At 35.6% G+C, this 11,571-nt stretch overlaps 1 protein-coding gene across 1 annotated transcript; it reads right to left on the bottom strand.

Moving 5' to 3' along the window:
* Positions 1-2,941: 2,941 nt before the first annotated feature.
* Positions 2,942-5,639, bottom strand: LOC109189828 (probable 2-oxoglutarate-dependent dioxygenase AOP1). Its single transcript, XM_019340458.1, has 3 exons — positions 5,200-5,639; positions 4,436-4,760; positions 2,942-3,306 (listed from the first exon to the last, which is right to left on the bottom strand). Exons 1-3 carry the CDS (start codon positions 5,577-5,579, stop codon positions 3,067-3,069), a joined length of 945 nt encoding a protein of 314 aa, XP_019196003.1. The 5' UTR covers positions 5,580-5,639; the 3' UTR covers positions 2,942-3,066.
* Between the last annotated feature and the right edge of the window lie 5,932 nt (positions 5,640-11,571).

The following is an 11,571-nucleotide window of genomic DNA, read 5'->3' as shown; positions in this document are numbered from 1 at the left end:
ACCATGCAGTTCAATCGCAGACCCCGATGTAGAAATGGGTTTGGCATCTTGCATATTAAACTCTTTAAGGATGTTTGTAATGTATTGAGCCTGAGAAAGGAAAATACCAGTCTTAGTCGATATCACCTCCACACCAAGGAAGTGATGCAACAATCCTAAGTCCTTGAGTGCAAACCGTGCTGCCAGAGAAGTAACAAACCGATCCAATGATGAGAGAGATAATATCAATTCAGTCCAAAACACAAAACAGATTACAGAGAGTATATCAAACTGTTTTATTTTGTACGACACTGTGAGGATGACCGAGCCTGCGATGCCAAACTGCTGGTGTAGCCCGGGAACTAATAAACGCAAAATGACTCCGTGAAACTGGTAACTTGTATAGACCGCCAGACGTGGGACCTTTAAGGAGCACCATTTTGGTTTTGGAATCCTTCACAAAGAAACAATTATCATGAAACTCAAAATAAACTCTATTCTCATTAGCAAATTTTTGAACAGAGAGTAATGGAACAGTCAATTTAGGCACATGTAAAACATCAGACAGAAACAGCTGTTTAGACACGGAAGGGATGGATGCATGGCCAACCCGTGAAATAACCAAACCTGTACCATTTCCGACCCGGAGAGTATCCGAGCCCCCATAATCCTCTGATGACGCTAGCATGCCTGCATCCGGAGTGGCATGCGCGGTAGCTCCCGTGTCCGAATACCAAGCTTCGGCCGGAGAAGCCGAAGCATCACCTGAGACGGCGATATGCGCCTGTGCGGGTGGCTGTCCAGTGTACTGTTCATAATAGTACAATGCGGTGTGCCCGAGCGCCTTGCAAATCTGGCACCGAGGAGCTCCTCTACCGCCGCGTCGACCGCCACGGCCACCCCGGCGTCCGCCATCGCCTCGCGCCGATCCGCCACTGCCATCATAGGATCGGCCACTGCCGCCGTGCGATCCTCCACTGCCACCAGAATTCCGGCCGCGGCCTGCATACATGGCAGTGTGCGAGCCACTGCCACCATCCACCTGCGGATAATCCTCGGACAAAATGAAATCCACAGCTTGCAAATAATCGGCAAGCTGTGGCAGTGTAAGCGGCGTTTGAGCGGTGAGCGACGCGGCATACGATCTGTACTCCGGGCGTAGCCCTCTCAAGACGTACAGATTCTGCTCCCGGAGTGATAAGGGCTGCCCGGCCTGCGCCAATGCCTCAACGAGGAGTTCCGCCCGCCCGAGGTAGTCTGCCGGAGTTGCACTGCCTTGCTGTAATCCTTGGACCCGACCAAGAAGATTAAGGCACCTCGCCTGAGTATTGGAGCCTAATGCGATGCAGATGGATTGCCATACCTCCGCGGCAGTGTTGCGACCAATTGCAAGATGAAGTACTTCATCGGCCATTGATGATTTTAAGAGAGACAGGATCGACTGATCCTCCTGCACCCACGCCTTATATGCGGGATTGGGAGCGGACTCCGCATTGGTGGTGCCGGAGCCGGATTCTGCAGCAGGAACGGGTAGAGTGGCCTGCGGACAAACCAAATTGCTATCAACGTATCCGATCAAATCTTGTCCACGTAAAAACGGGATAAGCTGAGTCCTCCAAAAAAGAAAGTTACGGGATGACAGCTTCATCGAGATAAAATGATGGGCGCCAGACAGGGGGTTCATGCCGGGTGGAGTGGAGCCACCGGCGGCGGACACAGTTCTTTCCGACGAGTTGGAAGACATAACTCGGAGATGCGTCGTACGGTAAGGGGGGGGGGGGGGGGAACTTTCGTGGTGGGGGTTGGTTAGGAGAGAGAAGATAGGACCGATATTTGGCTGATACCAGATGAGAGAGATAATATCAATTCAGTTCAAAACACAAAACAGATTACAGAGAGTATATCAAACTGTACCTCTAAACACTCCTAAGAGATAAGCTATTTCATAGAGACTAAGTCTAACACCACAAACTATAACTATAGACTATACAATAATAATTATAATAATAAGAATAACGCTCACACCAAGAAACTCTGTAAATTTCCTGTTAGAACCACATCATCCACATCATCCATAAAATATGCAACAACATCATCACTTTGATAGATAAATAAAGAGTAATCCGCCTGATTTTCGAGGCGATAACAGAGGATGCCGCAGAAGAGATTAGCGGTTGGATAGTGTCGGAGCAGCTCCCTAAAATAGCGTTGAGAATGGTTTGATCTTGTCTAAATTAAACCATGTGGTGTACTCTGGATTAGGGTCCTTTTGTGCTGTATCACGGAATTGAGCAGGAGCTGGGGAGGTACCGTTAATGAAGCCGAGTAAATCAAGGCCAATAAAAGAGGCTTGAATTTGCTTTCTCCAAACTTGAAAGTTGGAAGACGTTAATTTAATAGGGAAATTGGCTGGGGCAGTGAGTTGAATGACTTGTTTCTCTGTAGTTGTGGCCATTTAGAGGAAGGCAGGGAAAAAAAAATTAATTTGCTCGTTAGAGTGTGGCTCTGGATACCATATAGAGAGAGTAAGCGAACCTAATATTATGAAAAGGAAGAGGTCTTTAAATAGCCTAAGTACACCAGCTCTTAAGCTAATAATATGGAGAATAGTCTAACGCTAATAATATGGAGACTAACTATAACATAGCCAGACAAAGTCTAACCACATCAAATAAAGTAAAATAAACTGAACTAATATACTACTCCTTTACATGCAGTACACACTGAAGAATATATCTTTAGATAAAATTCTCAGTTACACAACTTAACATGAAAATTCTTGATAGAGCAATTCGAGATTTCTGTATATCTTGTTGTATCTAATAAGTCTTAATCGGTATCCTTGTTGCTTGTAACGGGAGATATTAAAAACTTACAGGAAAATGAGTACACATATTTTTTTTTCTATATTTTTTATTGTATCTCAAAAGGTTTCCAGAATACGAGCATTTTTCCAACAATATCATCGAAGATGCAAACGTTGAAATCTACACAAATTCAAATTAAACCACAGTACAACATACATCACGTAATACACGACGTACCATATTATCCGACAACAAACGAACTATGAAAATAAAATTATTATTAAACACCACAAAAGGCGTTGATGGGACTCTCCTCTTTCCCTCCTCCATTCGCACAAAACGTGAGAAATTCAAAGTGATCAAATGGCTTAAACTTCAAGGGGTTGTCGTCGTCCACCAACTCCTCTGGTATCTCCACTGTTCCTCGCAGGAATGAGAACAGTGCCACTGTATACTTATCTTCACTCCCTTTCATCATCACTCTATGCACTGGCGCATATATCCTCCTATTGCTCCATGCCTATACACGTACACATTATTATACTCTCATCGTTAATTGTTTAACTAGGACCGCTAACCTTAGTCCAAAATTAATGAGTTGGCCAAATAAAATCGAAAAATTTTAATATGATATTAGCTTAAAACCGACAAGTTTGGTTGTCACTTGCCATAATGAGCTAGCACAAAATTTTGTAAATTAATCTGGTAGCTCGAGTCACTTAAAGTATAAAATATACAAAGAATTTATATGTAAGCTTATTTTAGCATTTTTTTATTAAATTTATTATTGTGTACAAAATGAAATACTTTTTATGATAATAATAATGAAAAATAAAAAATTTACTATAATTATTCTATTATAGTGTAAATAAATTATTTATTTTAGATGAAATTTAAAATTTGAAATTTAGATTGTGCTTTAGTTTATTAAAATTGAAAGAATAGAACATTAATTTAAAATTTTCAAATATTTTAGTTTTGTACACCTTATAAGTCAAGTTTCAAATATTTTGGTTTTGTACACCTTATAAGTCTAACATCTCAAAGTTTTAAAGTTAGAGTCAAGAATTTTAAATCAATTAAGAAAATTGATAAGCCCAAAAAACCTGATAAGACTAGTCTTGCAAATATTATGTGGACCATAAAAATACATTTTTAATATATATATATATATATATATATATATATATATATATATATATATATATTATATATTAAAAGTACATTATTTGTCTACTGAATAAACATTATATTATACAAAATAATGCAATTTTAGTACTTAAATATTATATTTTCACATTTTATAATATACTAAAAATATATTATTTGATAATATAGAAAATAATGTATTTTAAGTAGTCAAATAATATACTTTTTTTTTGAATGTTACTGGCTTTATTACATTGTAGTATCTGTTCATATACTTTTTCAACCTACTGAAACACAAATAACAACTGGTAACCTTCCAAATGGAAATCCAATCCGGGTACCATTAGACCACATAGTCTTGGTCAAATAATATACTTTATCTATACAATCAAGTAATGTATTTTTTTGGACTAGTCTGAAATTTGAACGGATTGACCCGAATAACATCTCTACATTTAATGACACAAGATCAAAGGAAGAAATAGTAGATGGTTACGTACCATGAAGGCCTCGCCGGCGATAAAGACGATTGTCTTAGAAGAAGAGGGCTGGAAGTTGATCCACTTACCATCTCTTGTCTCCATCTCTAAACATCCGATTTGATTTGTATCGACGATGGCCATAAAGGAGTTGTCTCTGTGGGGTATATGGCCCGTCTTGGTTTCATTCCATTTTGGCATTCGATACTTAATGAATCGTAGGAGGTAGGACGATGATTGAATCAAAGGATCAAAGTACTTGTCTAATCCATAGCTCTCTAGTACCATTCGCATCACTACTTGATCCAACTGCCATACCAGTTTCGAGTACGAGGTTGTATCTTCACTGCAGCATTAATTAAACACTAACATAGTTATTAACAAATCTTAGTGTTGGGTAAAGGGTCAAATAATGACCCAAAACAATCCAGTGGTGGTTAGAGAATTATTGGGCGGAGGTTGGTGAAAGGTCAAGTCCATCAATTGGTGGTTAGAGCCGAGGATTGTTGGGGAGAGATTTGAAAAGTCAAGTCTATCAATTGGTTGCTAGGAGATTGTCGAGCAGAAGATGCTGAAACACTAAATGCCTCTCAAAAATATAAAGGTGAGTGATGACTGGTAAAGGACGAAGTCCAATTGTTGAGCAGAAGCTAATTACCAAGTCCAACACTCTACCTGTAGGCTGTAGCCGTCTATAATGAAATAAAGTTGTGCTTCCACTACTACCAAATCCACCACCGTGTCTCTAGTTAATTTAAATTTTTAGTTAAGAGCAACTAACGTACCAGAAATTAGGGGTATTATCTGCATCGGGCCACATCTGTTTGGAGAAATTCATGGTGGATTCAGGCGTGACTCCATCTTTAATGCCAAAATACTCAGCTAATGGCATGGAGGCGAAGTTCCCAGCATAGCCAAACCCGTAGATATCGCTGGTGTTTCGGCGCTTAGTTTCCAAGGGCAGTTGAAAGAGGTGTTTACAATGTTTGAACATGGCGTCGCGGAGCTCCCACGAGACTTTGTCATATACGGCGGCGAAACAGCCGTACTCTTCCAAGCCACGTCGTACCTCGTACGAGGTTGTTCGCCATGAGGTTGTGCCCACCCTCATGTTGTCGTCAGTGAACTCTATAATGGGAAGCTTAGGATTTGTATGGGTAGCCATAGTTTTCCTCGATTGATTGATGGCCAAGCTAAGTAACTGTGCTGGAGATGTTCATGTCTCCCCGCTAATTAATGAGTTTTATATGCCATGCATGCATGTCACCCCCCGAATTTACTTGGCATTGTGCACATTTAGGAGGTTGGACTTTTATGAGGTGGAATCTTCTTTAGATTTTTAATTGTTTTCAATGAAATATTTATTTAAAAACTATTACTTGTACTATATATATATATATATATATATATATATATATATATATTTTATATTAAAACTAGTATTTTCACCCGTGCGATGCACGGAATGGATATTTGGATCAATATATAATTATATAAATTATTACATCGAATATTATATAATGCAATTGAAAAATTGAGTTGGATCGATTGTATTTTCTGATGTTTTCAATGCTTGAATTCGATCAAATAATTGTCCAATTAATAGTCAATGTGTAGATGTACGCATCCGTAGTCAATATGTAGATGTAAGCATCCGGTGCTGAAACTTTAGAGATTTAAAATATCAGTGTTTAATGAATCATATCTGGGGATCATATTTAATTTTGAGTAAATTATTAATATTCATTACTTTTTCCAATTGGTCTAATTTGTTTCCTTACACATTCTATACATAATTACACATCTATATACCCATTGTAATGAGGTCCCATAATTTGGGATAAAGATGTGCTACAAAATCAGGCATAATTAATTTCTTTTGAATCATTCATACGTATTGCAATAACATTTTCATCTTTAATTACACAATTTTCCTTATAAATTGTAGATACTAAACAATTCTATTCAATTTTTCATTTGTAAGTATATATCTTTACATAACTATATTTCTAGTAACATATATATACGGATTTTTTAAAATATTTCTAGTAACTGTACATTTTATAAAATATATAACCGAGATTAATATTTTTTCATCCCGGCTAAACTTTTTTTTTTCCACATACTCGGCTAAACCTTATAATTACATAATCCTTATATTCTTAGTATAAATTAAAATAACATTTGGTGTAAAAATTATTAATTTCCATCTCGATTAATATTCATTCCATTTAGGCTAAACCTTATATTTCCATCTCGTATTTGCAAAACCTTTTCCATCTTTAATTACAAAATTTTCCTTATAAATTGTGGATACTAAACGATTCTATTACATTTTTTATTTTTAAATATATATCTTTACATAACCATATTTCAGCAACATATATATACAATTTTTTTTTTTTTTGTATATTTCCAGTAACTTTATATTTTATGAAATATATAATCGAGATTAATATTCTTTCTATATACTGAGTCAGTTTGGAAGCATTTTTCATTTTCAATCAATTATTAATAGTCATTTCCTATTTCAATTGGGCTAAATTTCGTGTCATTTTTATTCTCAGTCAATTATTCCGTTTTAATACATATTAATTAATTAGTTAATTATTAATAACAATTTTTTTTTTATATTTCCACTAACTTTACATTTTATAAAATATATAACCGAGATTAATATTTCTTTCCATCTCGACAAAATGTTGAGATGCAAACTTCATTTTACATTTCTATTAATACATTTTATACCAGTAATTTTTCTATTTTTAGTAACTTATTAATATTCAAGTATAAATATTTATTTCATTTTCTTATTGGCCTAATTTCCATGAAAATTTTTATATTTTCAATAATTTATTAATATTTAAGTATTAATATTCATTTCATTTTTATTTTTAATCAAGTATTAATATTCATTTTTTTTTTTTTTTTGCATTTGAGTCAGTTTCGAAGCATTTTTAATTTTCAGTCAATTATTAATAATCATTTCCTATTTCAATTGGCCTAAATTTCGTGGCGTTTTTATTCTCAGTTAATAATTATTTTTGTAATATTCTTTTAAATACTATAATTTCACCTATGAACACGGTGTGGATAAACGAATAAAACAAATGAATATTCAAAGTAATGTAAAACCATTAAATCTTTCAATTTAAACAAAAGACATAAATTTAAAATTTTAAATATAAAATCTATACTCTAAAAACAAATAATCCATACTCTAAAAATTTAAAAAAAAAATATAAGAACATTGGTTTTATAAGAATTTAATTATAGAAAATCAAGTTTAGGTCAATAAAAGCAAAATACACTAAATGGTACTTTCAAGCATGCACATACAAAGATATTTTAATCTACTGACATTCAATTCTTTCTCAGAATCAGAAGAAGTATCTTCATCAGATGAAGAGGAACCGCTTTCCACCACCTTCTAGACAGTTACTTGCACAAACTATCATACACAGTTACTTGCACACACTATTATAGACGAACACACACACCGAATTATATAATCACGCCCTTAGAAAAAAAAATAAAACAACGGAATATGCTCTCAACAAAAAATAATTACTACTTATTACCATTAATATTGTCTATGCTAAATATTACAATTTAATTCTAACCAAATTTAAAACAAGACTAGAATTACTTTTTAACCCTTCTGTTTAAAATATGTCCTTAATTACTTTATATTTCTCATTCAATCTCAACCTTGAATTAGGAATGTATTAATGGATGGGATGAAATCTTATGATCTCATTTAAGATGGAGATCTCTTGGGATCCGCACCCTATATATATATATATATATATATATATATATATATATATATATATATATATATATATATATATATATATATATATATATAGATTTTGAATCCGGTGCATACCCCTTAGTCAGCCGAGCCCGTGAGCACACTCCCTGATCGTTGATTTTAATTTTTTAACACTTCAGATGATGTTGTAATTAAACCCATTCTGATATACTATTGGGAGTAAGGATGTAATTTCCTATATGCATTTATTTTCTTTCCGTTTAAAATTGATTCTGCACTAGTGTGTTTCGTTATGTGTGTGGTTTATTTGGAGTCACGCACTCTCCTCTCCTCGAAAGCATCGCGGCAGAGAAGAACTCTGGAATCAATCTTCATTCCTTCATCTCGTCGTTGTAACTCTTGTTTCTCCATGGCCGGCTCTTCGTCCAGGCGGTGGAAGCATCTGAAGGGTTCTTCGTCCGGTGCTGCTCAAGGTATTTTCTTCTCCTTTGCTTATTTCTTCTTAGTTTTAGGTGGGTTTTTGTTTTTATGTTTGTGTGGCCAGGGGGAAATGGGTTTGTGGTTCGATTCAGTAGGGGGTTTGGGATGGGATTTTGTTTGTTGTCTTGTTCGTTTGGGTAGTTCTGTTTTTTTTTTTTTTTTTTTTTTTTTTTTTGGGAGGGAGGGGGGTTTCACAGGGGTGGTGTTCGTGCACTCGGTTGGGTTTGGGGTGGGGGGGGGCGGCAGATGTGGTTGTGAGGGGTGTACGATTTCTGGGTTAGGGTTTTGTTTTGTTTTTTTTTTTTTCTTTTTTTGATATGGGTGTTCTGGTGATGTTGGAGTTTTTCTTAACATAAGGGTTTTTTTTCTTTGTGGTTGTTTGTTATTATTATGATTTTTGTCGTGTGGCTTTTGTATGTTGACTTTCAAGTGTGTATCCTTTTTCTAGTTGTGCAAGTGTAATTTTCCCATTTTCTTGATAATTTTCGTACGAAGAAAGTGAAGGCAATAATTCGCGTAGCTCTGTTCCTTGCGTGAGAAAAGACAATGGGTTTTCTAATTACTAAATAGTTCTCAGATGAACTCCAAGGCAAATATTGAAAACAGATGAGACAATTAGAACCCCCCTTATCAATTCTTATGTTGGTAATTACTTTTTTTTTTTTTTTTTTTTTTTTTTTTTTTTTTGTATTCGTTCTAAACGTATGGGTTCTTAGTTTGGGCGTGGTTCGACGGTGTTCATTTTTTTTTTTTTTATGGGGGGCGGCGTATATGAGTTTGATTTTTGGGTTGATTGCAGCTTTCTTCAAAGGGTTATGGAAGATTGGCAGAAAAATACTTGAGAGGTGCATATAAATCTTGCTTATTAGTGTTTTAAATGATGTTGTTCCTTTTGTAAATTATGTTCTTGGGATCATGCATGCTATGAGTTCTTAATTATGTAAGTCAGCTTTTTTTTTTTTTTCTGATCTAAATTCCATGTTTTTCCTTTCATTGAAAAGATTATATCTGTTGAGGCAATTCTTGTTGTTTCCTTAATCTTGAACTCCCCTCTCTGTGGGGTGGTGTGTGAAAATTTTTTGGTCTGTAACTTGTGTTTGTTTTTTCTTTTCTTTCTGCAAGTCCAACTATTTCCTATTTCTCTCTGTTAAACTCTTAATATTGACAGGGAACTAAGGACAAAAATTATCTTGTAGTGTTCACTTATTCAGAGAGTAAATGAATTATTTCTGTCAACTCCTTCACCCTGTCCCCATATTCTTTGTTATTTGTTCTTGGGTGGTTGCATCAAGATCAAACATGTACAACAAAGTTAGTAATACCAATTTCTTTTATTAGGTTTTTCTTGCAGAAATTTATAGGCTTTATTTATGTGTATGTGTAGAGTTCATCTGAAAATTGTGATGCTCTACTGTTTCTTCAAGGTTGAATTTTGTTTGAACAGTTACCTGATGTTCCTATTTATGGTTGTTATAATTATATCCTGCTTTCTTGAGGGTGGTTGTGTGTTTCATCCATATGGTTAGGTTAAGTGTTGTTGGTATTTGCTATTGCTGGTTTTGTTGTCAGTTAAGCATTTATGTTGGTGCGCCACTGGTATTAGGTCGGTGCGTGTTTATTGTTTTTTTTTTTTTTTTTTTTTTGGATTTTTTGGGGTTGCGTAGTTAGGTGTGGTGGTTTGTGCGTAGTAGTATGTTACCTTGTGCAAGTTAGAGTGAAATTTAGTTGTTAATTGGCACTAGTGGTTTTTTTTATTTTATTTTATTTTTTTTATTTTACATTTAGGTTGGTGCGCTACTGGTATTAGGTCGGTGCGTGTTTATTAATTTATTTATTATTTGTTGGGAGTTCGGGGGGTACCGCGGCTACGGGTAGTGGTTTGTGTGTATTAGTTTGTTACCGTGTGCAAGTTAGGGGTAAAGTGTTTGTTGAGAAATGCCACTGTGTGTTTACGTTTTGATCGAGATGTGCTCGGTTTCGAAATTTCCTTTTTGCGAAAATGGCAGTGTATATTTTGGTGGGTTTTGCTATTCTTGACCTGAACGAGTAGATGACTCTTGATTAAATTGTCAATTAATTCTTTCTTCTAAATATGGTGCTTGAGTGCTTAATTAGATCATAAGTTGAAAGCTTATGTGATGGTTCACCAGATCATAAAGAAAAAGATAATGATATGATTAAAAACCTTGCCTGTGCTCTTCATACCGCTTCAATGGTATAGTGTTGCATTGCTCTTGTTTCTTTAACTGATTAGTAGCATTCTGAATCTCAAAATTTAGTGTTTCTGATCTTTGGTAGTCTTCATGTTTTTCCTTTGTTATCTCAAAAGGTTTTATTTCTGAGTAAATGATGAAAAGATAAAGAGACCAGAGAGTCAGATATGACTTTAGTATGTTTTAATGTTTGGCGGTCTTTGCATGGTTTGTGAAATCAGGTGTGTGTGTGTTATTGGTTGTGGGTTTGTGCGTGTGTCCTTATTCTATCAGTTCTATGCTGTCATGCAGTTGTATTTCTTTGTTTTTTTTTTTTATTTTTTGGTTTTTTTTTTTTTTTTTTTGGTTTCTGTGATTAATATTTGCCATCCCCAGGTGATTTTGTGGTTGAGCCGGTAGTTGTTGTTGTGGGTTAGCTGGTCAGTGCTGGCGATGTGGTGGCAGCTTTGCCATAGCCCAATGGTGCCCAAGTGCCACCTCAGCCCACACAACCAACCACGGATTCGGATGGCTCAGGGTTGAGCCCGATGAAGTTGATGAGGCAATATTCCCCCCTCTGAAGATTCGCGCTGCTCCGGAGCATATAAGGCAACCAGCATGTGCATATTACTGTTTCTGGAGAAATGCATTTTTTATCATGTACCTAATCACATGGTTTGTACTAATGTTTAGTGGTAGCTAGTGTG

This window comes from Ipomoea nil, unplaced genomic scaffold (genome assembly GCF_001879475.1).
Source record: "Ipomoea nil cultivar Tokyo-kokei standard unplaced genomic scaffold, Asagao_1.1 scaffold0202, whole genome shotgun sequence".
Lineage (NCBI taxonomy): Eukaryota > Viridiplantae > Streptophyta > Magnoliopsida > Solanales > Convolvulaceae > Ipomoea > Ipomoea nil.
The sequence above is the reverse complement of the archived record's forward strand: the minus strand, read 5'-3'. Positions and strand labels throughout refer to the sequence as shown.

Coding starts and splice junctions, on each gene's coding strand:
- LOC109189828 (XM_019340458.1), bottom strand. CDS start 5,579: ATGGCTACCCATACAAATCCTAAGCTTCCCATTATAGAGTTCACTGAC. Junction 4,761..5,199: donor GATAATACCCCTAATTTCTG/GTACGTTAGTTG, acceptor TTAATGCTGCAG/TGAAGATACAACCTCGTACT. Junction 3,307..4,435: donor TCGCCGGCGAGGCCTTCATG/GTACGTAACCAT, acceptor GTACGTGTATAG/GCATGGAGCAATAGGAGGAT.